A 26,952-nucleotide genomic window follows, 5' to 3' on the forward strand; every position below is an offset into this window, starting at 1 on the left:
AAATAAATAAAAAAAGCGAATCAAAATCAGTAGAAAACTAGAATTTACTGTGAAAATTTCAAAATGCGATATCTCGAAATTAGGATCAGCTAAGATTTTGACTTTTCGCGATTTTAAGTTCACACGTACTTTAGACTCACCATCTGCAAGTCGTTTTTGGGTACATTTATGTCACATTGTTTTTGCTTCAAGACTACGTAGTTCGAGATCTAGAATTGATCGTATAGTACCAAGGCTCCCCGGAACTTTCTCAGCCGAGAGACGGTCATAAACGAGGCTTTTTGACCTTTTTGAAAGTCCACCGAATGCGCGAACCAGCGGACTCTTAATAGGCTCTTATAAAGCTTTACATACCAGAAAATCGGACTCCTCGGTTCATTTAAAAGATGACAATCTTTATTACGGCCCGGTCGAAGAACTTTTGATTTTGACCCAAAGATTAGTTTCTAGAGACACGAGATTAGTGTCGTCGAATCCTACCTAGTTCGAGGCATAAAATCGGGTGTTTTTGACTGTTTTGATCGCATACCGATGTGCGTTGATGGTGAGATCCAATGAACTTGTTGAGCATTTCTGACTAGAAAATCGGACTCAGTGCATCATTTCCAGGGGGACTACTTCATTCCAGCCCCATCGAAGAACTTTCGATTTTGCCCTTAAAAAGTTAGTCCCTTTGACACCTGTCAATTTTCTTGCTATAGGTAGGAGGAGAAAAAGGAGGTCTTTTCAGACCCAAAAATTGGACTTATTGGGTCATTATAAATGGAACAAGCTTGATTACAGTTCAACATGAGAGCCTCCAATTCTGGCGGTTGCTCATTGGCTTCATAGATAATGCAAGAAGCAATTGGACAGTTCAAATGTGATAACTAATTGAGAATATATGTATATGATAATACATCTCAGTCAAAATTTTGACTTACAGCCTTATTTTGTTGAATGGCTGTGGTATTTGAAAGTTATTGATGAGGCAATGCTATCATTCTTTGAGGAAATTTCCCTTAGATTTGCTTTTTCTGAAAAAATATTTGATTAGGATCCTTAGATAGACAGAAATTAGCTTTTTCTTAATGCCCTTATTGCAAGATGCTGGATTGCTTTTTTTATATTATGAAGACTGGGCTTAGTCAATATCAGACAAGAAAATTTTCTTAGTATAGATTATCATTACTCATTGATATTGAGCGATTGAGACAATTACATTTCACTGGATCTTGGCGCCTCAATACTTTTTTTTTTTGGAAGAGCTTTAATGCTTCTTATAAAATCTAATACTCCTTAAGGAAACTTAGGCCAGTAAAATGTTAGTTTCAGGAGAGCAGATAGAGGCAGATTCTGTCATTGAGCTACTTAAGTGACAGTTTTTAAAGGGCAAATGGACAAAAGGTAAAAGTAACCAAAACTTGAATTCAACATTCAAAATCACATGTATTTTTAAACTTAACAAATAAAAATAATTTACAGGAATAAATTAAGTATTAACAAATTTTTAAGGCACTCATCATTGAATGCCCAAAAGCATCAAGTTTTACAAATAAGTGTTCTCAGAAATTAACTTGAATGCGTCAATCAACAAGGAAGTAGATAAATTTCAAAATGTTCAATTCATGTACGCATAAAATATAGCTATGTTTGAAAAATTCTAGGACTACATTTTAAAGACTTAAGACCGACCGTTCAAAAATATATTGGAAACACTAGACAAAAAAGTAACATTGTTAGGGCCAGTTATTTTTTTAGATGAGTCAATGAATTCAAGACAAAAAAAATTCACACCTGAAATGAAAGAAAGAGTTCTCTTTTTGTGTGTACCCGATTTCTGATCTTCATTTTTATTCCGACTTGGCAGCAGCAGCAGCAATTTTAACTACAATGATCTCAGGAGGAAAATTTTTTAAGTGAAAATTCATATCATCAAGTAAAATATATAAATCCTCTAAGATTCAAAGCATTCCAATAAAAAGTGAATTTCCAGGGAGCAAAAGTTTTTTTTTATGTATTAATCCAGGGAAAATTAATACAGAAAAAAAAACCAGAATCTCTGTGCACACTTTTTGAACCGTCATAATGGACAAATGACGAAACAATTTTGGCCATTTCATGCATTGAAGATGATAAATAAGTGAATCAGGAAGTTGCTTAAAATTTTAAAGGAATATCTAAAAATAATATGTATCTATAATTGGTAACTCTTCATTAAAATTCATAAGAATTGAACATTTTAGTTTATAAAATTAAGATGATCTAGGATAGGCCAGAGGATAAAAAAATGAGAAGAAAATGATTTTCCTCGTACAATTTTTGAAAAATAACCAGAGGAAAATGTAATGGTATTCCTTAGATTCTTACTTGTGATTCAAAATAGATGGTCAAAATTCACTTCGTTTTACTTCAAGTTAAATCTTCAAGCTCTTCTTCAAATTCAACCTTGAAGCTTTAAAGGGGCTCAGTTAATGCCTTTTTTGACGCTCTCATTAGCCAGTGCAAAATACAAGTAGGATGATCGATGAGCAACTTTAAAGTCTCTAGTTTGAACTTGGAGCAGGGAAATACAAAGAAAGAAGAACATGTTGCAATAGTTTTATTTTTAATGCTTACTTTGTACTAGCACCCTAAATTGGGAGCTGTACAGAAGTTTTCTCTTACAAAATTTTGTGACGAGGTTCCCCATTTTTCTATCCTCTGTAATTCTCTTTATGTTCTCATCTACTTCAAAAATAATATCGTTCTATTCAAGAACTCTTAAACCAGTAAGGGAATCTTACTGTTCAAGCTGGCCTTAGAGTTGCAACCAAAAACATTTTTTGAGCAAAAAAATATTTTTCAATAATATACTCTTACGGAGAGGCAATGGATAGTAATCTAATTACGAATATAGTGGAATAGGGGCAGGAATATATTCTTCAGAAAAAATGAAGGAGTTTTGGGAAAAGGGAGTGAGGACCTTAGAATTACTCTTATTTAAACAGCTGTCGAGCATAATACCAAATGCGGAAGAAATATTCACTCCTACGCAGGAGTGAGCCCCGAGCATAAGTCCTGATGTCTGCGTCCATATTTGCTTCCCGAAGCCATGATGTAGTTGTCTCTGTGCTAAAACTGAGCGATGGCGTATCCTTTTCAATGCCCGAGATCTCTTCCACATCTGCGTCTTCAGCTCCTGTTAAAGGACAAAGCAAAAAAGACATTTTTATTTCATGAGCAACTTTTTTAATATTATTGCTCACCACAGCGAGCAGCTAGCATAACCTTCTTGGAAAATGTGAGTACTTTGAAGTTAATTTAAAATCTCAGATAAACTTATGTAAATTTAAAGAGGATACTAAAATTTCATGGCTGCAGACATATGACACACACTTAAGTAGTGCTGATTGGATAGGGACAGCGGTTTTATTGTCATCTACGTATATGACCAAGACCACTTGATACAGACCATTCATCCTACGGGCATTCACATGCCAATTATGCTCCCTTTTACCCAACATTTTTTAAATAATGATTGACTATTAAAGTTGACTGAATGGTTAAATATGAGTATTTTTCAAAAATCTTTATATACCATTTATCGTTTTGTCCTACTTCAAAATATCAATGTAAAAGTTAACGACTAAGATCAAGGCCCACCAAAGAAACAAAAGAATAAATTCTTAAATAATGAGTAGAAATGGGGAAATTACTTTCTACCACCCTGTTTTGGAGATTTCAACGCAGTATTTCTGAGAGGAAAATTCATATGTGATGGTAAAATGCCCCCCTCCCCCCAATCGTCATTCTAATATCATCACCAAATGAAAAAATTGTGTTAACGGAGGAATATTAAAGCTACAATAAAGCTTGAACAATTATGGAAAAAGATATGACTCTACGATGTAAATAAAAATCACAGGTTAAGTAACTTAAAGTGTGTTTCTGAACCTAGACACAGAATCTATTTACAGAGGGAGAGGCACCCAACGTTAATTTACATGTGCTCGGAAATGGTTGGTATCTACTAACTTTTAGTTTAGGAGGAAGGTAAGTACATATTAATTTTTCATGCCTCAAAAGTTTTAATCCCAAAAAATGTGCTGATTAGTGAATTACATGGCAAAAATTGGTTATTTCCGCTATTTTATGGAAGAGAAGATTTGATCCATTCCTCACTTTGTAAAAAATGATTAGTTGATTTAATTTTCCAAAGTTCCGTAAAAAAAGAATTTTGGTTATAAATTATAGAGATATACACTTTAGAGGTTTCGTACAGGAAAATTTACACTTTCAGTGAGTCAACTCTATAAATGAACGGTGCGGTAAGTGTTAAGAAACAGATACATCCGGGAGTGGAAAATTTCAGAGTGAATACTCTTTTCTCGTCGATTTAGGGGATGAATTTATATCAAGACCTGTACAGAAGACAATGAGCGAACAGTGCCGGCCTCAGGACTAAAATGTCACTTAAGTTAGTATTATTCTTGTTATAAATGTTGCTAATATGAAAACATGATACATCCAAAGGAAAAAACAATTTTCTCATTCCAAACGGAACATAGATTTGGTGCTCAGTTATCCCTTTCGAGAAAATGCTTCTGACATCTCACGTAAAAAATTGATCTTGCACCATTCACACATCCTCTAATTCCTCCCTCTCTAGATCGTGCTAAAAAAAAAACTACTTCCTACGTTGGAAAATCATACATTCTTCTGCCGACACTGTGCTCAGTGATTCAAAACAACAGATCGATCAACAAGGGAGACATGAATATGTGCACTGGCTATCACCGATGCTTAAAAAGATTGAGCTTACTAAATTATGACTAGGTAAAATATAATTGACCAACTAGACTATTCAACTTCTTCACTTTGCCCCTGTGTCAACTGAAATAAAAAATCAAATCGTCAAGACCAACTGTCAAATTGAATATTAAATTTCGAGTGGAGAAAAAAAAAGAGAAAAGTTTATCACTCAAAAAACTTCTCAAAAAAGTTTGAGAGAACTTTTCTGAACATTATACATTTAAAGTACTCATTACAGTACTTTACTTCTCATACAAGGTACAGTATCTTCCTCTCATTATTTTAGAGTAAAACCATGAGACGGAAGAGCTGATCCATTAACGATGGAAAAAAATAACATAATGGAAGACTTTTTACATTGTAAATTTAAATTTAGCCTACCTGATGGTCGTTGCATTTTTAGCGGTTCTTCGGATTCGAGAGGTTCACTTAGACCCACTTCATTTCGAGCGAAAATTCGGATCATGTATTCGTGATTCTCCTGAAGCAAACAGAAAAATTTATCATTAAGTATTTTAGAGGTATATACTTACTATAAATGAATTAAAAAAATGTTTTGGTTTGTACTATTTGCATTGAACTCAAGTTCACAATTATAAATATTACATCAAGAATGTTCCAAATTATTTGGTTCAAGAAAAGGGAAGAGCTATGACATCATCAAGCCTTCAAATAAATTTTTATTTTCGGATTTAAAATTTTAAAATTGTACACCACCATTTTACTTAAAAGGCTCCCTACCTGGACGATATATCTTGCTAACCCAAGGCAGTTACATGCCATAGTTTCACATGCGCTCAAGCAATATTCATAACATTTCATGAAGTTTTAAAATCTTGTAAGTCAAATTTTTTGGTCAACAGACTGACCATTTTTTCTTTCATGATACTAGGTTGAGCAACAAATACAGCAAGAGATGGCCACTGGTGCTTTCGGCCAGAACCCCGCAAAAACCTTAGGCGTTAGCTTCCAATAACGTTAGGCTTTCACTTTTACAAAGTTTTGGTATAAAAATGATCTCGATTTAAAAATGAACTTTGCCAGTCTGCTGAGAAATGTTATATCAAGGTTTCATTGTACCTACTCTCTTCAGATCAGACTAGCCCCTTGACAATAATCTTGATTGATGAAGTGGTCCGTATTTACAGTAAAGGGTCTGATGCAGATTGTGTCAATGATTTCATTTATAAGGAAAAAAATAGTGACTAAACTCACTTGTAAGTCCTTAACCGTCAGTTTCTGGACATCAGCCTTGACCTTTCCAACTTCCATCCACATTTTCTTAGATTTGTCTTTGATGGCAATGACGTAACCTTTGACTGGAGAGCCACCATCTGTTTCCGGAATGCCCCAAGCAAGGACCACTGAGTTTGCAGTGATGACTCTTGTCTCCAGGGGTGCAGTTGGAGGGGACGGAATAGCTGTAACAAACAACACAACAGTTATGTTCCTTCTCTGAAGCCTACATACCGATGAGAACATAATACAAAAAACAGGAACCTACTTTCCTGTAGTTGAGTGCAAATAAATAGATTCCAAACAGAAATTTATCAACAAAGGCAAGCTTAAACTTGAAAAAAAAAAAACAACAACGACGACAAAGTAAGAGGACCAGTGATCAGATACATAATTAATTGTTGACAGTTAGCATTGATCTGACATCACCCCACATTAAACTTGGAAGAGTGATAATGACCTGGAAAACTGACAGGTATTACCCAATAACAGAAATGGCAACTGTACAGTTCCATGCGGAGGACACTTTCGATGAGACTCTTTCTGGTGACATCAGTCTTGGAAAGTGCGAGACTTCACACCCTAATGGCACTGATGTTGCTTATGGCAACAAACAAAATAAGTCTAAAATCCCAGCTTCATTATAAAGTTTTAACTTCTTTGTCACAAACAAAACTCATTCATGTGAGCTTCACACTGTAATTTAGCTTCAACAAAAAACTTTTAGCAAAAAATAAAAGTGGTTTCAAACTTTGTGAACTCACTTGCTGAGGTTTTCAAGGCGATCACATCAGTTGACGCTGGAGGACTTAGTCCGACTTTGTTCTCTGCTAGAACGCGGAAGAAGAAGGAGGATTTCTCTTTGAGATTCTCAATGGTATATTCCATGATGTATGGTTCTAATGTGACAACTTTCTCCCATCGGATTTTGATCCTTAGTTGGGCTGAATCTTGCATCTCTATAACGTAACCTTGTTGGGGAAAAAAAATATGATTTTAATGAGAAAACAAACATGGAAACTTTTAGGGCAAATAGAGGTGGACGAATGGGGTAATTTTTAGCCTTGAGTCAAATTGAAATATATGTTTAAAAAATAATTTAGCTACTGAATAGAATATTTTCACTCATTTTTGACAAGAACTATCTTCTCTGTTGTTTAAGGCAGAGTAAAAAAATGATTATTTGTGAAGCAAGCATCTCTTAAAAATTTGAACGCAAAGATTCCATTTTGGTGCTGATTCCTTAGTATAGGAAAGCAAGTGGTAAATCAAGTCTGAAAGACAGAAAGTAGTTATTGTTGAGGATCATTAATGAATAAATTCATTAATCAAATAATTGAATGAAGGTTTTGCACAGAGAACTATGCCCAGAATACTGAGAAATTCTGCTCCAGCTAAATTTCCAGCTTTTTTCATATGATGTTTCTAACGATCTCTTGCGGAGGATGAGCATTAGAAATCGAACCTTTTACTGGAAAAAGTATTTTTCAGCAATTCAACGCATGATATTTTACAAAGACAGGGCCAATTGCAATGTTGCATTGTTTTTCTGGTGTTTTGGATCAGGAGTAATAAGTATTACTCGCGTAAAATTGATCTTGACTTATTGTAATGTATCTTGTAAAACTTATTCATTTGGATAAGTACTTCATCTTTCAGGGGGAATTTTTTTTTCTGTCTTTTTCCGTTTTTTTGATCTCAGTGCAGTTTGTGTAGAAAAAGGCAAATTAAACTTCTGCCCTACCTGTTAATTCAGTATTTCCTAAGAATTCTGGTTGTTTCCATCTCAAAGAGACACTCTTACTAGAGATGTTGGTGACTTCCAATGCAGTGGGAGCAGAGGGAACAGCTGAAATGTTGAAGAAAAAAATTGAATATTCACATGCATTAAAAAGAATAGAAATCAACAATTTGAAACCAATGTAAGAAAATACTGCAGGCTTCAATATCAAGAAATCCTAGCAAGAGAGAATATTATAAACAATTAAACAAATTTATGTACATATGAAGGCTGCTAATAATAATTCATTGGCAAATTAATAAAAACTTAAATATCATAATTTTCTTGCTAAAGTTGTAAGCTTGTCAACACTACTTTGAGAGTTTGTAACTTGAAACCTATTGATGCACCACTTGACTGAGGAGAGACAAAAGCAACAGTCTTGACTGTTGCCCAAAACTCTACGTTTTCACACTTCAGAAGACAAAAAATTGTGGTTTCTAGGGAAAATTTCTAAATCAATTCTTCTTGATGCAAATAGCAATATAAGTATTACACATTGAATAGCTCAGAGACAGTCTGTAATTAATAGTGGCATAAATATAAACTACTTTCACAAATCCAAGGGCCTCCATCAAAGTCAGCATTTACTCTATTAACACATAATTAGATTTCAACTTTCAACTGCGACACAAATTCTATAAGACTAATTTTCAGGCAGTCCCAGAGATAATTCTGTTAAAAAAAAAAGAAAAAAAGAAAGAAGAAAAAACAGGAAAAGAATTAATTCTTTCCTGTGACATGCAAACTGTGGACTTTATATATGTACATGCACTGATTTGATGCCTAATAAAGCTTTGTGAACACCTGCAGGTGTTTGATGTTGAGCCAGTGTATACCCGACAATACACAGCAAGAGTTACGCTGAAAGACACATTGCTATGACAAAAGTGCGAAACCACGTATTTCAATTGCGATGTTCAATATTTCCGCTTTTGTTATATTTTTTCGAAGAGAAACAAACAAACTTGATGGCTTGAATTTTATACAGAATATTGTGCTCACAGAAACAAAAATTAAGGAAATTTTCACGTTCATTCATTTTGCGTTGACTAATTTTACAAAGAAAAAATGGATGCCAGGAGGTCGGCAACGTCGCGAAGAGAGATATGTGGTTTTGCACTTTAGTCATTGATCGGTATTTTGATCATTTTTGACAAAAATTATGATAATTAGAATAAGACCAAAGTGAGGAAGGACAAGCCTCATTGATTCATACCTGGACCTGTTGGGAGAATTTTTGGTAGGGGTGGGATAGGATGCTTGGAGAAACCAAGACCTGAGACTTCCTCTTCAAACTCTGCTCCTGCCTCTGGCGCGGGGCCTCGGGCATTTTTGAAGCTGAGGATTGTCTTTGGGGGTGAATCAGTCATTCTAGGTCTAGTTGGTCTAGGGGTCGATGCTGGAGCTACAGGGGCTACAGCTGGGGCAGAGGCTAAAGCAGAAGTAGGAGCTGAAGCAACTGAAGTAGGAGCTGAAGCAACTGGAGTAGATGATTCCTCTGCAGGTTGGCTGATCTGCCGCTTGGCTGGGATTCTGATCGTTAACTGGGCTTCCGCTCTAAAGTCTAGTTAGCAGTGAAAAGCAAAGCAATAAGCAAAAAACTGCGTAAAGCAAGAATGAAGTAGGGCATCAAAATAATACAAAGCTGGAGAAAAGTTTCGCAAGCATTTTTGGTGGAAAATGAAGTAGCAGATTGAAAAGCTAATTTTCTTTTCACACAATGGAGAATTTGCAAGATAAAATTGTATTTCATCTCAAAAAAGTGAAAAATATGTGCCAACGAGTTTGTTATCTTTTACAAGTTTCTTTTCTTATCTCTGATTAAGATAATTCGGTAGTACTGAGTAGCACTAAAAGTAGGAGTGATTAATTGATTTTCTTTTGAAGAAATAAGTTGTAAAAGGGTGGAAAACACAGAATGCATATTTGCCCATCCTGTCAAAAAATTTTTAATAGTAATTGAATTAAAAAAATCAAAGATATTCACGTTTTTAGTCATTAACAATAATTAATAATTACATTAATATACTTTTGAACACTTGCAAATTTTCCAATGAATTCAAATTGAAAGATCCACACGATTTCAGTGAAACAGAAAGTAGAGAGGGACAAGACTTATTTGGAAGACATTTTGGAGCAGTCGATGTAATTTGATTTCACTCCATAATTTCAATATCTCATAAGTAAAATATGATTAAATGCAAAGAAGTGGCATTTAAAGTAAATGAAGTCTAAGAATTGAAAACGATAGAGCCACTCTACACACAAAAGTTGCAATAAAGCAAAGGGGAGAGAGGAAAGTAAAACCAGAAATACTCACTTATTTCTCTACCAGCAATAATAGATTCTTCTGCGACATATGGCACACTCTCGCCGATACGATTTCTTGCAGTTATCCTGAAATCGTAGGATTCATCTTTCTTCAAATCTTCAATGCGTAGATGTCTCTCACTGGTGACTCCAACCTTTCAGATTAAATGAGAAAAAGAATCAGTTTTAGGATGAAAAAATGATTTGGCTTATTTTCTAGAAATGACTTTGGAGTAATGAACGATTAAAATTGATTACAGGTCTTCCGCTTATACCTAGGTTACTTTGTAATTTCTTATTTTTTTTCCCCTCCCTTTTTTTGTTCCGTTTTTATACGGAAATTTCTATTTCTTTTTCAGACCTTCTAAAACCTTAAAAATGGTCCCCTAGGCTATACACTTTGAAGGTAACAGTGTAAGTATTTATGATAATAATTTTTGTTGACTTATGAATACTTTAACAGAATGTTATACCACGAGAACGCTCTGGAAAATTTTTAAATTTTGTATAAGACTGGATGGAATTCTAAAATTCTAACTTTTTAAAATTTTCCAAGAAAAATTAGGCTTTGCAAAATTCCTTGCCAATGTAACAAGTGAAAGATTAAACAAAACTATTCTATCGGGAACTAAAGTTACAGAAGGGTCTTACTATGATGGAAATAATAAATTATTTTAGCCTGTAATATATCTCTGAAAGCTGTTGATACACTGATAGACTTAAATTGTGTTTAATTTCCTCATCAAAGGCTAAAACTAAAAGAATCCACATAAGTATTACGGTTTCAAGCTTTCTTATTCCACAAATTCAACTTTGCCTTGGACAGGGTATAACTTAAAAATGAACTGAAGTATTACCTTCCGCCAACTGTTACTATTTGATTCTTTCATTTCTACAGTATAGTCTATTATGACAGTGCCACCACTCTTTTTCGGGGGCTGCCAGGAAATCGTCATTGCGGTATCTGAAATATCAGTGACATCCAGCGGACCTTGTGGAGGTGATGGTTTATCTGTAAAAACGAAAAATTCATGTTTTTTTAAAAACACTTTATGATAAAAGTTAACAACCAAATACTTTCTAAGCTGCTGCTAAAATTTTCACAGACTAGAGCCTTGATGTAAGATTCGAAAGACTCGATGTAGGCATACCTTAAAGTGCCACTAAGTAAAGGTTGAATTAAAGAGTTCAAAGGATTTTAAATGCATACAATACTTGCTCCATCCTTATTATTTCACAAAAAATGGTAAAAGCAAGTCTGAAAAAATTTTCAATTTCATTAATCACTTCATCTTTAAATTTTTAAGTTGCTTCAATAAACATCTTGGTAGAAAAATGTTAATGACTTACCGAATTTACATTTTATTGTAATTGGTTCACTTTCTAGTGGTTCTGAAACTCCGATTGGATTGTGCGCCGTGACGCGGAACATGTACTCGCTGTCTTCCTCCAGCTTTTGAACAGAGTAGGCCGATATGTCTTTATTTACGTCTCCAACCTATAAATGATAATTTTGTAAAAGTTATAGAAAACAGAGAATTTCAAACTCAACTTGATTTGAAAAATACGGGATTAAATAATTGCACTCAACACACTTTGCAGAGGATAAGCAAATAACAAGTTAAAGGCATGAGCACTTTTCTAGAAACTTCTCTTCACGAAACTTTTTGACAATCACGACAACAATCAGAAACAACAATCATTTAACAATCAGGAAGATTACTTAACAATCATTTACAACAATCAGAAAGATTACTTGAATATAGAAGACTTGTGTCTTGCACTAAGATACAGATGTAAAGGTATCTATTACCTGTTGAAAATACATCAATGAAAAATACAATTAGTAATCAATGGTGCCAAGAATTTTTGGCAGGCAGAAGCCCCATTGATTGATCTCTCGCCTTCTGTTTACTTTGATAATATGATGAGAATAATTTTATTTGACATTGTTTGAATCAATGAAGACTCACTTCCTCTGATAGAAAATGTTAGCAATTCAATCGGTGTAGCTTTACCTCTGACTACTTTTTATCATAAGTTATTACGGTGACTCGTTCCGGACTCTTGGCAAGATCAAACTGGCGTATAATGTGTCGTCATATGTGGTCGTATAATGTGTCGTCATCCTCAAAGTCAGAAATCTTGGCAGATTTTGACTTTTAAGTTAAGAAGGGGACAATAGCCCCTAAGCATAAGCCGAGTGAATCATTTGCAATCGAAAATTGCGAAATTCAGAGAAATGGAGGCAGGATTTTTCTTAGAAAAAAAGTCTCATTAGATGCAGAGGTTGATTACTGAGACCAAATGCAACTTTTTTTCCCCAAGAAGAACTCTGCTTTTATTTTTCAGAGTTTTCTCAATTTTTTGGTGGAAAATGATTGGGTACGCTTATGTGCAGGGAATATTGTCTTCTTTTTAGCTATGAAGTCAAAATCTGGCGAGATTTTTCACTTAATCGATGCGATACATCGCACTCTAGTTCCACTATGTCTAGAACCAGGGATGCATCTTCTCAGAAAGAAAGAGGAATATAACTAAGGTAAAGTTGGACTCAGAGTACGAGTACCTTCTTCCAGATCATTTTGTTTGTATCACATTTTTCAATCGAATATTTAGAGATCTCAAGACCGCCATCATCTGTTGGCGGCTTCCATTGGATAGTGGCTGCAGTTTGATCCATTTCTTCTACGATGATAGGTCCTTGAGGTTTCCCAGGTTTATCTGCAAAAACATCATGAAATAAGATACCAATTTTTTCAAATTCTTGACAACATTTTGAAACATTTCGGACAAGGAGATGTGGATAGTGCTGCCACAGAGCATGCAATTGGACACAATTTTGCAATTAGGAACTAATGCTTTAGGCTCAACTACAAAAGCACCTATCTCCATGGGGAAACTAATTGCACATAATTTGTTTCTGAAAAAATAAAAAATAAGAGAATAAAAGTATAAAGTAGACCGAATAAAAGTTCCTTATTGCAAAATACAGTTCTAATTAAAATCAAAGAAAAAAAAGGAATATTTAGGGAGCCTTATGTTTTCGTGTATTTTACTTCCGCAAGTCTTTTTATCTCTATCAATAAATTTAAATTATAAAAATCTTTTGATACAAGCATCCTGTTGGGATTTACCGCAAGTTTGAATTGGAAAAATTTAGACCAGAAGGTAATAAGTAACTATTGATTCCAGAAAACTTTTCATCTTAGAATAAAAATTAGGAATCCTCAATTACAAAATTTTTGTGACTAACACTGCGAAGAAAATTTTTCCCCCTCGCATTACATGAACTGGGATAACATGCTGTCAAAATTGGGAACTTAGTTCTTTTTGCTTTATAATTATGCAGCACTGTGGAGAGAAAATATCTTTGAAAAAACATTATAGAATTAAAATTAAAAATTCATGTAAGATGAAAAATTTAAGAATATTTGGAGCATAGGTGACAAAAATAATAAGAAGTTATACATTCGCATTCAATGATGCAGACATGTAATCATATACACTTGAATCGAAATGATAATGAGAAAGAAAACAAATGTCAAACAGTTTCTTACGCAGGACAGGCATCTTATTTTTTTAATTGGAGGGAACAGAAAATATTAGGAAACGGTCCAGAAATATTAGGAGTCGTTACTTGGTCTAAAAAAATGCAAGAGGAGAAGAAAAGGAAAACAAGAGTATATTGGTTATAAAATGAATTATCCATTTCAATTCGGCGATAAAAAGGTAATTTTTAGTTATTATGTATCCTTAATGTTTGTGAGGTTTTCAACATTTTTGGAAACATGGTAAAAGGAAAATGGTACAAGAGATGCAAGACACTTAGATATCACTCTACAAAACCTCAAAAATCATTCAACTGTCTCATTATATAAAATGTTTATCTTAAAAGAGAAAAGTGCCCTTTTTTATTGAGTCCCTCCCACCTGATAGAACTTATTAGGGGGCTTAGATGAAATCAAGTCTTGAAATAGCAAAACCTGGTAGGGATATTATTCCAGTCAAGATGTAATTTATTTTCCATTTCTGATTGTCTGGTTACTTTAAGTAACAAAAAGGTACTACTTTCCAGTTATATACAGAGAAGGAGGCACTGCAACATCTGGTTTTTATGTTACTTTCCGTCTTGGATCTCATTAATATTGACCGGTAAACTGCTGTTGTTTAGTCGGAACAAACTTATTTTTCAAAATAGAGACAAAAATTTAAGAAAATGTTCTAATTTGCAGACTTTTAAATTTTTTGATGATTTGGATTCATTTAACAGGCGAAAGATGGGTTTATGGGAATTAGAGGAATTTTTTTCTCTTTTATTTTTCAGAAAGAGTTCGAAACAATGGATGCAAGATTTTTTTTTACAGATGGACTCAACCAACATATAAACATTCCCAAAGATGCTTGCAAAAGCATTCTATCACAGAATCCGTGCAAATTTTTGAAGAAATTTACCGCCTGAATCTTCATCGTCTCCAATATTCTCTTCATCTGTTGAATTTTGCAAAAACAATTAATGAGTAACAAAGCAGCAAAAGGAAAAAAGCTCAGAAAGCTCAGCTGTAAGATTGTGCTAAAAATGATAAAACCATGAGCAATGGATCAGTTGCGTCTGTCAAGAAATTTTGCTTTTATGGTAAAAACTCATAGGATGGCAAAAAATCAGTCCAGACGCCAAGTTTCTGGTGTCAATACTGACATATATATCACCATTTGAAAAGTAAATGACATTATCTATAACAGTACAGCATACCATGGTTTGTTTTATCTTGATTCAATCAGAGTTATCCACTGCAAAACCAGTGCAAATGGGTATACAATAAGTAATGAATCCATGGTGGAAAAAGATACTGCAGCAATGCTTTAAATTTTTACAGGTCAGTACTGCCGCTTATTATTATTTATCATGGATATCACTACCTCAAACATCAGAACAAGATTTGAGATACGTACAACTGATCCACTGAGTTGATTTAGGTGTGATTTTGTGGGGGAAGGAAAATTCTCAGATTTAAGTTTAAGAAATCCTGCTGCTAAATTGAATTAAGACTTGAATACCGGTGATATTTTAGTACCAACACCAATCCTAGGGTTATGAAACTGTTATTATTTTTTACTTACATAATTGAAAAAGATAACAAGAAGCAGAAGCAAATAATTAGAAAGTTAGTTGATGATTTTGTGCGTGGCCATGCCTGCCTGGTGTTCTTTAATGAAAGCAAAAATAATGGTGCTGTTGATGTGATACTAGCAAAGCGTTTTCTGAGCACCTACCTGAGCTAAATGCCCTATCCTCCTTCCCTCTCCAATAAATACAATTTTTTTTACTGAAATGCACCAGAATCTTGCTTTGAAACTCTAATACCTAATACTTTTGAAATAATCTATTTAAACTCCAGTGGTATAAAACTGGAAACATCATAACACAGTATTCCCAATTGGTACTCCTAAAATAGGAGCTTCCATTGTAATTATTAAATTAATGTTGTATTTTCATGTCGTTGGCAAGAGGTGCATTGCTGAAGCAAACTGTTAGGGACCGTTTAGAAACGAAATTACTCTATGCCAAAAAGTCAGCATAAGCTGTTGAATTACCCTATTACTTCTAAGTTTACATATGAACGACCAGCTTTTCTAGTCAACGATCAACAGTCTTGAGTAGTCGACTGGACCACATGAGCTGCATTAAGTACACAGAAGAACTGAACAGAATCGGATAAGTTTACCTCAACAACGCACCTAAAACTCTGTACCGGCCTCATTAGGGACAAGGGACGACTACATGTCCTATGAAATTACCTGATAAAAAAATCATATTTTATTACCTTCCTCAGAGAATTTTTACCCCTGAAATCAATTGCAACGGTTTGAGTCCCTTAGCTGCTCAAATAAGGCTTAGGTACAGATAAAAAGTAAGGTACTCTTGTTTAGAAATCCTAGGGCCCCATAACTTAATTGTAAATATGTATAATTTCCAATCGCTGGCTGAAATAAAAAAAAATATTTTTCAACGAAAATCATAATAAAGACACATACCTATAACTCGGAGCACCAATTTTGTTGTAGCAGTGCCTGCGCTGTTTGTTGCAGACACAGTATACGTAGCACTATCCGTCCTTTCCACTGAGTAAATGGCAATTGTTGTACTTTCTTCATCAATGTAGATCTTGCACCGGTTGTCACCTGTGATAGTGTCGTTGTTCTTCTGCCATTTAATTTCTGGCCGAGGGAATCCAGAAAACCTTACCTCAACCTTCCATTGACCTTTGACCCGCATTGTTTGGTTAGTCAGAGCTTCATCACACTCTAATTTGGGAGTATCTAAAAAAAAAATGGAAATTATTGTAAAAGATGGCAAAATTATTGACGCTCTTTGGTGTTAAATAAATTCAGGTGGGAGGATTGGCCGCTCAGAATAAAAAGCGAATCTGTGGCTGAACCCTGGGAGCATGCATTTTAATTGTGATATTGTGAATTTTTCATTGTGATTTATGTTTAAAAAGGTAATTTTTTTTTAAAAAAAAATCCACAACTTTTGTTCTTCCTGTGAAAAGCATTCTAAAGAGATTACAGACTGTAGATTTGGTTCGTCTCATTTTAAAAAAATAAAATAGTAGTTAGCCATTGGAGAATGAAATTTTAAAAAGTAGAAAAGATGAGTCCAGATTACCATGCGTTTTTTTTTTTTTCTAAATCAGTTCTCACAAAAATGCCAGGGGTGATGTAATGGCAGGGGTGAGATTACTGAAACCTCCAAACACATATATTTTTTTCCAAGTTAGTATTTCACAAAGGTATTCTTAAAATTACTTAGTTTCCTCATTTGGAATACTAGACACAAGTTGAAACCTTTTTACCATAGGCGAGGATGATGTTTCATGCTTTCTTCCAGAAAAGCACAATTTGTACCTAAGCTTAACCGCCCTAATACTTGGGCCATTCAGTGTTACGTATCTTCCCTTATTTATCTTTCCTCTTTATAGTGACTGAGGTAAAGAAAAGGAGTACCTTGAACTTTAACGACGCATTTAGTTTCAGCTGATCCAGCTTCATTCTTGGCTTGGCAAGTGTAAGTCCCTTGCGTTGTTTCCAATGCCTCTGAAATTTTGTACTTTGCAACATTGTTTTCATAAGTTATTGACTTGGACTTGATGATTGTTCCATTTTTGAACCTGTTGGCACAAATAAGAGAAGCATTATTCATGCACTAAGCTTGCAAAAGAAAAAAGTTAATTAAAATTCCAAGTCTAATTTAAAACCACCACTATTCAAGGTGCTAACCAGTTGGCTGGATTTGATTTTTTGCGGTCTTTGTCAAAATTGAGTTAAATTTTTTTTGAACTGTTAAAAACTTCAAATACTGATGCAGAGAAATGAATCATAGGTAGGTACATTGGCTACTGTGCTCCTTTTTTTATGCTTTTTTTCTTCATGATTCAAGCTCAGAGGTTTGGCTTTTGATGCAGATTAGCTTCAATCCTTAGCAATGTTACTATTAAGTATCACAATTCTTCGAAATACTTACAAGGTATGTCTTAATACATACTGTGGAACAGTAGAGATTGTAGATTTTGATTGATGATGTGTAATTTGTATTACATAACAAATTCTACAGCTAATTTAAAAGTCACTAGTGATGTTTATACCATTTGATTTCTGGTGCTGGGGTTCCGCTGACCACACATTCTAATGTCAATGGTTTTTTCAGACCGACAGTAACATCTTTCAGTGAATCTTGAATCAGCGGAGCTTCAGTTGAGAGAGGAGCAGCAATCTTTACATAACGAGTGTTTTGCGAAACTGGTCCAACTCCTACTTCATTGACTGCCGCAACGCGGAACATCACTTCATGGTTCTTCTCAAGCCCTGTTACTTTTACTGTTGTTTCAGTGGTTTCAATTTTCTTCCATCTGTAGAAAGCAAAAGAGGAGAATGCAGCTTATCTAAAGGAACGCATTATAGAGATTCATTTATTGTCATTGATCATCGAATCTTTGTGGCTAGAACTCCAAAAAATGCATCTACCTTTCTTTTTTCCTTGAGAGAAGACAACCTCTAGTACTGAGGGAATGTTAAGGCTTTGTATTGTCTAACTTTCATGTGACAGAAAACTAAATGTATTTATTTAAGAACTTGATTACTGGAGTTTTCTGATGTAACTTATTAACCCGTTGCCTGCCATGCTGGTTGTGTCAACCAGCATAGAGGAGTTTCGCCATACCAGTGATAGTTTGCATAGCTAGGCTACCATGAGACTAGTGGTTGCTGTAGCCGTGTATATTTTTAAGGCGTACTGACATGGCCCCAGCAGGACAAAGCGACTTTGTGGTGCCAGAGGAAATATGTATCTAAAATACTGTGACAAGCAATGTGTTCAGCAAATACTTAGAGGGTACTTAAGAGGATTAGAAAAATTCTGAAAATTTTGAGACGTGGATTTCAAGCCCTGAAAATTATTATTATACAAAAATACTTACACCATGAATTCATCTTTGTCATGATGTTCAAATACATAACCAGTTATGGGTGTATTTCCATCAAATTGCGGAGGTTTCCAGTGCAAGGTTGCAGAGTTGTCAGTAACCATAACAACTTCAGGAATGTCCGGCGCACCAGGAACTTCTGTACTCAAAAGAAAATTAATTTTATGGGTTAAAACTTGAATTTATGTATAGTAGAATGAAAACATTGTTTTTTTTTTTTATGGAGAAATTATAAACATACTAATGTTGCAGCAGAACAATTACAACAATTTTTAAAAGCCTTAGAAATGTTATCTTTTTTGTTCAATTACCATATTATTTGCAAACTTTGGGGATCAAACCCATCCCCCATCATGGAGCAAAAAAAAAAGAAAAAAAAGGGACATATGGTTCTAGTCCGAGAGCCAGATGATGTTTAGTGACAAAATCGTGACACAAAATTTTACCAATTAAATCTGCACTGACACAGAAAATGGTCGTTTGCTACGTGATGGTACATACTTGCTACAACGTGGCAGACGACCATTTTCCGTGTCAGTACATGTAAGGTCCATCGATTTACGTGGTCAAAACTTGTGTCATGTGTTGGTCACTAAATATTGACTGGCTCTTGGACTATTTTCCCTGGAAACTATTGCACGGCACCTCCTGATTTTACTGCAAGCAAGTTGACAATGTGTCTAAATACATCTATTCCAAATCAGGCAATGTTACTTCATACGTCACCTATCAAAAATGTCTCGAGAATAGATTTTCACCTAGAATTCTAAAAGAAAAAACTTCACCAAATCGTGGAAAAATAAGAGTGGTCTGACCTACAAATACTGAGTGGCTTACCTAGCATAATGAGTGTCAGTTCTGCAGATGCTTCTCCACTATTGTTGACCAATCTAAGTGTGTAATTTCCAACATCACTCTTTTCTACTTGCTTTATTGTTAGGCTTGCTGACTCCTCATCAGAGCTAAAACTCACCTGAAAACATATGGTTAAATTGGATTAAATACTGAAGTATGTATTCCTGATCTTTACCACTGAATGATGTAAAATTGAGGATTAAACAGAGAGGAACATTAAAATGAGAAGTAATGATGGAAACATGATATTACAAAATTTACTGAGAAATCCCAGCTTTTTTCGAGAAAATTAAGCTAAACTCTCTGTATAAGCAGTTGAATATACTTTTAAGAGATCATAAATAGTGAGTAGTGCCTCTTTAAACTGGAATTTAAATTAAAGGGAACTGAAACAACTTTTAAAATATACACGGGTATAAAATTACCCGTTTCATTCTACCATGCCAATTTCATTTTCTGATGTATCGCTTTGAGTATTATCAAAATACTCACAAATAAGATAAGTATCAATGTTACATTTTTAGAGGAATCACACGTCGACAGTAAAACTCCCAAACTGCATAACTCATTTGTGGTGTTTTAAAACCTCCACTCCCATTTTATTTCTTTGCAAGAAAACAAATTAACATCATTCCACGCAGTTTCCACAGAATTTTCTTTGCACAGAGAAGAAGTATCATCGAAGTTTTAAAGAATTAACGTTAAGTTGTTTTTAACTTAAAATGTTCGGTGGGACAGAAAGTCTGCAACCGAGGTACGTGATTCGAAGGTTTCACTGCCAAGATTTCTTTTGTTCTCTAGGTCATATGTTTTGAGCCATCAACTGTTTTACACACATCTACCAAAAGTATACTGTAATAAAAGTTTTTAATGCCTGACTTACCCGCTTGGACTTTTGAATAACTTTTCCATTAACAGTCCATTCTTCTTTCACAGGTTGATTTGATGAGAATTTTATTGTGAAAGTGACATCCTGGCCTGTCTTAACTTTAAACTCTGTGTCATGAGCCTCTATCTTTGGAGGAGTTTTTGTAACTGAAATAAAAATTACAGGTTAGCAGCACAAAATACCTCCTTAAAATCTTTGAAAATAAATTAAATGATGTTATGTAAAATGCCTTTCTATTTGAGAACCTGCTTTTATGCCAATAAAATCATCCAAATTTATAAAAAAAGTTAGACTTTATTTATGTTATGTCTGCATAAATTATTGGTAAAATTTGTCCTTGAAAAGATACTCAGCTAAGGTGAGCGTGGTATCAAATTCAGCAGCATTTTACCAAGGAAAAGCAAATGCAAAAGCAATTGACTTGCTATGAAGAGAAAATTTTTTTGAAGCATTCTATGTTTGAAGTCTGTAGTTCTTCTATGAAGCTAAGTGTAGAAAACAAGTTAAAATTTGGCGCGCTAAATATTCTCTGTGCACTTTAGATATTTAGAAGGAGAGTACAAGTTTCTGAATAAGTTCGAAACTATCCTTCGACTCAACTTTAGAGAATATGAAATTTGATTCCCTGTTGAAAAATGCTACTCAATTTTACTTGAGAAAATAATCCAACGTTTAAAATAAGGAGGTTTCAAACATACTTTCACACTTGAGTTTTGTTGTCGTCTTAACATTGGCTGCAACACAAGTGTAATCCGTTTGATCCTCTACAGTCGTCTTCTTGATGATAAGTTTCCTGGTTGTATCACTTGAAGTGATTATGTACTTATCAGACTCTGTGATTTCTTTACCTTTCCTAAAAATATCAGGCAAATAATTTTGACTTCGTTAAGTTGTAAATTATAAACAGGTGAAAACATGCATTTGATGGTGAAAAATGTAAGATATCAAACTAGTTTCATTCAAAAAGGTTTGTACCACACGGAACTTTTCAAAATTAATTTTGAAACCACTAAGCAAATTCCCAAGTTTCTATTTAGGTTTTCAACTGCTCTTAGAAATCAGAATGCCCTTGCTATTCCCTAACTTTCTTGATGGAAATCCCATGAGTACTTACTGAAAAATTCTCAGACTTGAAAAAAAGAAGAAAAAAAACTTGCACTCGGTGTGGTTTCCATCGGAATGAAAAGAATCCTTGATCACCAGCGAAAATCCGTAACTTTCCAGGTTTCTTCAAATTCTTGAGCTTCTCCAAGTTTATTATCGTTCATTATTGATACGAGATTGCTGCCTCTTATTCTCTCTTGCTTTTTTACTCTTAGCCTCTGATTATAATTATTGAGACTAATTAATGGCCTAACAGATTAGCTGAAGGTTATGCATGAACAGCACATTGTAAATTAATACTGGCACTTATAAGAAAAAAAAGCACAACTTACTTCAGCCACTTAACTTCTACATCAGGTTTTGAGAGCTCAACAACAAATATAGCATCCGTTTTGATTGGCACAAGAGTAACCTCCGGTAGTCTTGTGACGAATTCTACAGCAGGTTCTGTGAAAAATAAATACTTGACTTAGGATGACTCAAAATAAAAATATTTGATGGATAACCTTCACAAGATACAGCGTAAAGAGAACTCTCAATCCTTCATAGGATGAAATATTGGGGGAGTTCTCATGACACAGCATTTTAAACATGTAACAATTCTACTCATAGTCAAAAACCCAAAACCGTAGGTACTATTTAAAAACTTTGTTTAACACCTGATTTTTCAAATCTCAAGCTTAGTTTTTATAATAGGGAAGCTGTAAAAGCATTCTTTTGTGATTTGATCCCTCTTTAGGGGTCCATGTAAAATACAAAAGGGTACTCAATTAGTTCAAATATCAAAGAATACTGAAATTTAACTTGAATTTAATTTCTTACATCATAAGTTTTAACTACTTTTGAAACCACTTCTGTGGTTTTCAGTCCTGACATATGAGAGCATTTTTGGTTCTTTCTCTTCTGATAAGATTTTGAAATCCTTTGATCACCATGTTTACCAATAAATTAAATGGCGAGATGTAAAGGAAAAAAAAACTTTCAACTGCGCCATAAGCAAAGCTTGCCCTGTTAGTTCCTCTTCTTTTTACACTTTTTCACACCCAACATCTTACTTAAATAAGGTCATGTAACTTTTGAAGCACACAGTACTTACCCTCGACAGTAAGTTTAGCCTTAGATACTTGGTCACCAACACGACAGGCATAGACGCCACTATCCTCCAACTGCGTCTGATAAATCTTCAGTTTTTGCTTCTTTCCATCGATCGAAAGCTGAACATGCTCCGAGAACTGTAGTTCTTTGTCATCCTTAAACCACCTTAAAAAACAAAAGACAAAACTCTTGAAGGATTCTTTAACAATTAGGTACTAGGGTTCACATGAATATCTCTCAAAATAATATTTGCAATGCTCAGCAGAAAATTTAAATAGTTTTACAAAATGCGAAGATACTCATTCTCGTTGAAAAAAAATAACTTCCGCATAATTGATGAGGAGGAAATCAAACTATTGTTACAAGCAAATCAATGCAAATTTTCAGTGACTGAAAAGTATTTGCTGTCCAATTTTTCTAGGAATTTTATTCACAATGTAACAATTCGCAGAAAGCATCTGAAAATTTTAAAGAAAACTTCATGGCCTTTGTGAGGAATAAATATTTTATCCCAGGAAAGGTACTGTCCAAACATTTATGTGGCGTTTTTCCTTGACTCAACAGCAGAGTGGTACAAGAATTGATGGTGGAGGAGGGAAGGGAGACATCGCGACTCACTCCAGTTTATGCTTGCTAAAAGACAAACATCTCAAAAATTGTACACGGTACCTCTTTCAACTGTAAGAAGTTCAGTACAACATGACATGCTGAACAGCATATACATAGAATCTAAGCTGATTTCATTGGAGGTCACTCTCTGTAAAGAAATAAACTCGTCCATTACAGACTTTAATATATACAGAAATAAGATTCAGACAACATACCTTCGAGTCAGGCATTACTTTCAGTGCTATGCAAGCTGGAATATTCCATTAAATATGTATATCAGTACTTAACCATAATATTTGGATAGCGTTGTCCAAGAAACATACAATAAAACATACCTGACCAAAGCATCGCCTTTGCTCAGCTCCACATCAAACACTGCTTTGTCGCCTTTGGAAATTGTCTGATCTTGCATCTTGGTAATAATCTCTGGAGGAAGCTCTACTACGGTTACTTCAGCGGAGCAAACATTGTCATCAACCGAGCATGTGTATTCACCCTCATCATGCACCGATGTTGAGCGGATGAGTAGCTTCCGAACAGGGCCTTGCTGCTCTGTCACATACTTCTCACTGGGTTTAATTACCTTTCCATCTTTAAGCCACTTTACATCCTTTGTTTCAGATGAAATTTCTACTTCCAGAACAGCTGTTTCTTGCTCTGTCACTTCTAGATCTTCCAGCTTCCGCAAGAAATCATGTTTGATGCCTAGAATATGAAAAAAAAATGAGTGATATCTCCAGAAATCTTCATGGCCTTTGAGTAAATTGAGCCAATTTTAGCAGAAAAAAAAATCAATCCATGTGATGTCAAAACTGAGAAAAAGTTGGAAGTACAATTTCTCAATGTGATTCAAAGTAAAGATGAGATTTATAAAATATTTTCATTTTCAAACAGTGAATAATTGATCTTGACTTCAAATTTGTGATCAAGGAAAAGATGATGATAAGATTGAGTAATTTTTTGAGAGGTTCAGATTCCCAATTTTGATTTAATCCAGTCTCAAAATTTATTCCAGGAACATTCGAATCTGTTTTCGCCCAGTTAAAGGGCAAAATCAGGTCCAGGTTGGACTGGTAAGAAGCTACAAAAACCCGAAAAGGTATTTCTAGTTTTTTAGGGAGACTTAAAAGACTTCAGAAAGAATAGATTTAGAGGAGAGGGAATCGGCAGAACAGCGAACATCCAGAGTTTCCTTGCCCAGTACAGTCACTCTCAACATTCCTTTCAAATGGTGAGCTGGATAAGGAGAAATCAGCTGCACTATTCTGAGACAAGTGAATAGTAAATGAATGATTATTGCAAGATACTCTTCCATGCTCCGCCTGTCAGCTTCGACTATATTCAGAATTCAGAAACTTGCCAGAATACGTTCAGTCTGAAGAAGATACTTCTGGACTTCTCACAGACAAATCTATAACATTGGGCGAGTTGAGATTTTGTTGGTGAAAATCCGACTTAGATGCTTATTTCAAATTTCCACTTAATGAGTTCCATTTAAATGGAACCCACCGCAATTTAACACAGCGGCGGTTAACTGTATCTAAACACCTTTTTCGATTCCACAGTCCTCTTTCACATTCCTAAAGATTTAGCTCAATTACAACAGACTACCTTGAAAAAAACTCATTAATAATTAATTTAATGTAGATGACACTCCATCATGATGGTAATGATAGCATAACTAAAGAATAAACTTACTGTGAACCGTAACCGTTGTGCTGGTTTCTTGGTTCTTGACTGAGCAGGTGTAGGTGCCTGAATCTAGGGGTGTGGCACGTTTAATGATCAATTTATGCGTACGTCCATCTTGAACAATGTCTCGATGGTCCATTCCGCTCAACTCTTTGCCATTATGTAGCCATTTTGTTGAAACAGTATGAGATGTTTCACACTCGAGAGTGACTGTTTCTGTTTCATCTACCTCAAATTTAGACTTGAGCTTCTTAGTAAATGTTCTGAAAAAAAAAACAATCAAATTAAAGTTGACAAAATTAACCCCTTGTATTTTAGCAACGACCCTCATCAACAGAACTGCTTTACCACTCTCACTTGGGTGTCAATATGTAAAGTAGTGAGATGATGTGCTATTTTCAGTGAATATGTTCCTAAGCTATCAAAGATCTAGGAATTTCTACAAATTGTGAGATATATTCGCTACTTCAACTTTGGAATACCGATTTTGAGCGTGATGATAAAGTGTCAAAATGCGATCGTTCACTTTGCTGGACACAGCGTTTAAAACACAATATGTACAGACTACTTTGTTAAGCAGGTTATTGGTTTTTCAAAAAGCCAATAAACATTGCATTTGGACGCGCAGTGGGCTAGAAATTAAGAAAATTTCGTTTCTGACGTAACAGATCCTTTAAATGCAAATATAGACAGGTAGGGTGACCCAAAAAATAATTTTAGAGCTAACAGTCAAATTGGTAAAACTCATATGGCTCCTTTTCCTGCATTAAATCGCCTGCAGCCTGGAGAAGATTACCGAAAGCTCGTATCAGTCACAAAAGAGACCCCTGAAAATTATTTCATTTTGACTCTAGTGTATGATTAAAAACTAATTCTAACACTTTCTCGATGACTTACACTTTTTCCACGTCAACTGTGATCCTTGCACCATGTGTAGCTGTACCCAGGTTATTTGAAGCTACACACTTGTAATCACCCGCATCTTTTTCTGAATCTGCATTCTTGATTACAAGTTCAATGTTCTCTCCATCAAAGGTTTCTTTGATATTGGGTGAGTCCAGCAATGGTTTGTTATTTCTGGACCAACAAGAAAAAAAAAAAAACAATTAAAATGTAACCAAGTAAAAAGGTGTTAGGATAGTGCTGGGTCCATATTATTCTGTAGGGAAATAAAATGAATCACACAAATTACTTTTGATCCTCCTCGACTCTACTATCTTTCCTAATTTAGCCTCTCCGATTTCTCTTCACACCAATTCCATTGCTAGTATCTCAGCTCGTACCTGACCAAACCACTTAATTCTTTGGCTTCGCTTACGCTTGACAAGGATCTTGATGATGACCTCTTGAAGTTCCATCAAAATGTTCCGAGAGCCAGTAAGCCTGCACTGGTGTGCAGGCTTAATCTTAAAAGAGAAAGCAGAACGCCCTAATTTTAAAATATGGGATTTTTATAATAATAAAATAGGAATACTTAGACGCTAGGTAGTTAAATACAAAGGACCTGATGCACTGAATTTTCATATGGTAAGATATCAATAAAATCAACTGAATAATTTATGAACCAAACTAAGAATTGGCGATAGTCACTTGCGAAGGTGAATCATACAACTTACCTAAACCATGTAATGATGGGAACAGGATTTCCAGTGACTTTTGCATAAAGTTTAATGGTGCCTTTCTCTTTGACTGTTAATTCTTGGAATCTTTCAACGAATAATGGTGCTTGCGGGCCTGGCAATTCTGTCAAAGAAAAAAACATTAGCCATGATTAAATAAAAAAGGGAGATTATAGATGATGTTTCATTTAAGAGGTACCTACAGCTTTTTGAAGAAAATTGAGTAAATAAAAGGTTTACAAAATTTAAAAAGTTGATGAAGATGATTTAAATTGAATGATAAAAATGTAATGACCAATCGGCAGTGAATGATGGGTCACTAAACCATGAACGAATTTTGACTTGCGAATACATTTTTCTGAGGGTAAATGATGCATAGAAAATGATGCGCACATTAAACCCTCAAAAAGTAATTAAAAAACCAGAAAATAAGCAGTTCAGAAAGTGAAACTCTTCCGCAAATTAAAACCGCCCCAGTTTCGCCCCCAACTGAATGATGTCTTC

At 34.7% G+C, this 26,952-nt stretch overlaps 1 protein-coding gene across 13 annotated transcripts in view; it reads right to left on the reverse strand.

Moving 5' to 3' along the window:
* Window positions 1-1,408: 1,408 nt before the first annotated feature.
* The window catches only part of sls (sallimus), a 277,774-nt gene continuing 252,230 nt past the window's right edge, over window positions 1,409-26,952 (reverse strand). For 10 of the 13 annotated variants that reach the window (XM_072296789.1, XM_072296788.1, XM_072296792.1 and 7 more), the window contains 24 exons: window positions 26,446-26,572; window positions 25,727-25,906; window positions 24,836-25,092; window positions 23,473-23,842; window positions 22,530-22,693; window positions 21,766-21,880; window positions 21,028-21,182; window positions 20,324-20,475; window positions 19,423-19,558; window positions 18,580-18,724; window positions 17,749-18,012; window positions 17,111-17,274; window positions 16,139-16,423; window positions 14,558-14,593; window positions 12,672-12,826; window positions 11,453-11,600; window positions 10,960-11,114; window positions 10,113-10,257; window positions 9,009-9,356; window positions 7,754-7,858; window positions 6,774-6,980; window positions 5,989-6,194; window positions 5,155-5,254; window positions 1,409-3,160 (listed from right to left, as the gene is read on the reverse strand). In XM_072296789.1, coding sequence (XP_072152890.1) covers window positions 2,958-3,160; window positions 5,155-5,254; window positions 5,989-6,194; window positions 6,774-6,980; window positions 7,754-7,858; window positions 9,009-9,356; window positions 10,113-10,257; window positions 10,960-11,114; window positions 11,453-11,600; window positions 12,672-12,826; window positions 14,558-14,593; window positions 16,139-16,423; window positions 17,111-17,274; window positions 17,749-18,012; window positions 18,580-18,724; window positions 19,423-19,558; window positions 20,324-20,475; window positions 21,028-21,182; window positions 21,766-21,880; window positions 22,530-22,693; window positions 23,473-23,842; window positions 24,836-25,092; window positions 25,727-25,906; window positions 26,446-26,572 — 4,322 coding nt within the window. In that variant the 3' untranslated portion in view covers window positions 1,409-2,957. Of the gene's footprint in view, window positions 3,161-4,783; window positions 4,855-5,154; window positions 5,255-5,988; window positions 6,195-6,773; window positions 6,981-7,753; window positions 7,859-9,008; window positions 9,357-10,112; window positions 10,258-10,959; window positions 11,115-11,452; window positions 11,601-12,671; window positions 12,827-14,557; window positions 14,594-16,138; window positions 16,424-17,110; window positions 17,275-17,748; window positions 18,013-18,579; window positions 18,725-19,422; window positions 19,559-20,323; window positions 20,476-21,027; window positions 21,183-21,765; window positions 21,881-22,529; window positions 22,694-23,472; window positions 23,843-24,835; window positions 25,093-25,726; window positions 25,907-26,445; window positions 26,573-26,952 lie in introns of all 13 variants that reach the window. The other 3 variants (XR_011899246.1, XM_072296785.1, XM_072296790.1) reach the window with 3 other exon arrangements.

Source organism: Bemisia tabaci, chromosome 2, assembly GCF_918797505.1.
Source record: "Bemisia tabaci chromosome 2, PGI_BMITA_v3".
In the NCBI taxonomy this organism is placed as follows: Eukaryota; Metazoa; Arthropoda; class Insecta; order Hemiptera; family Aleyrodidae; genus Bemisia; species Bemisia tabaci.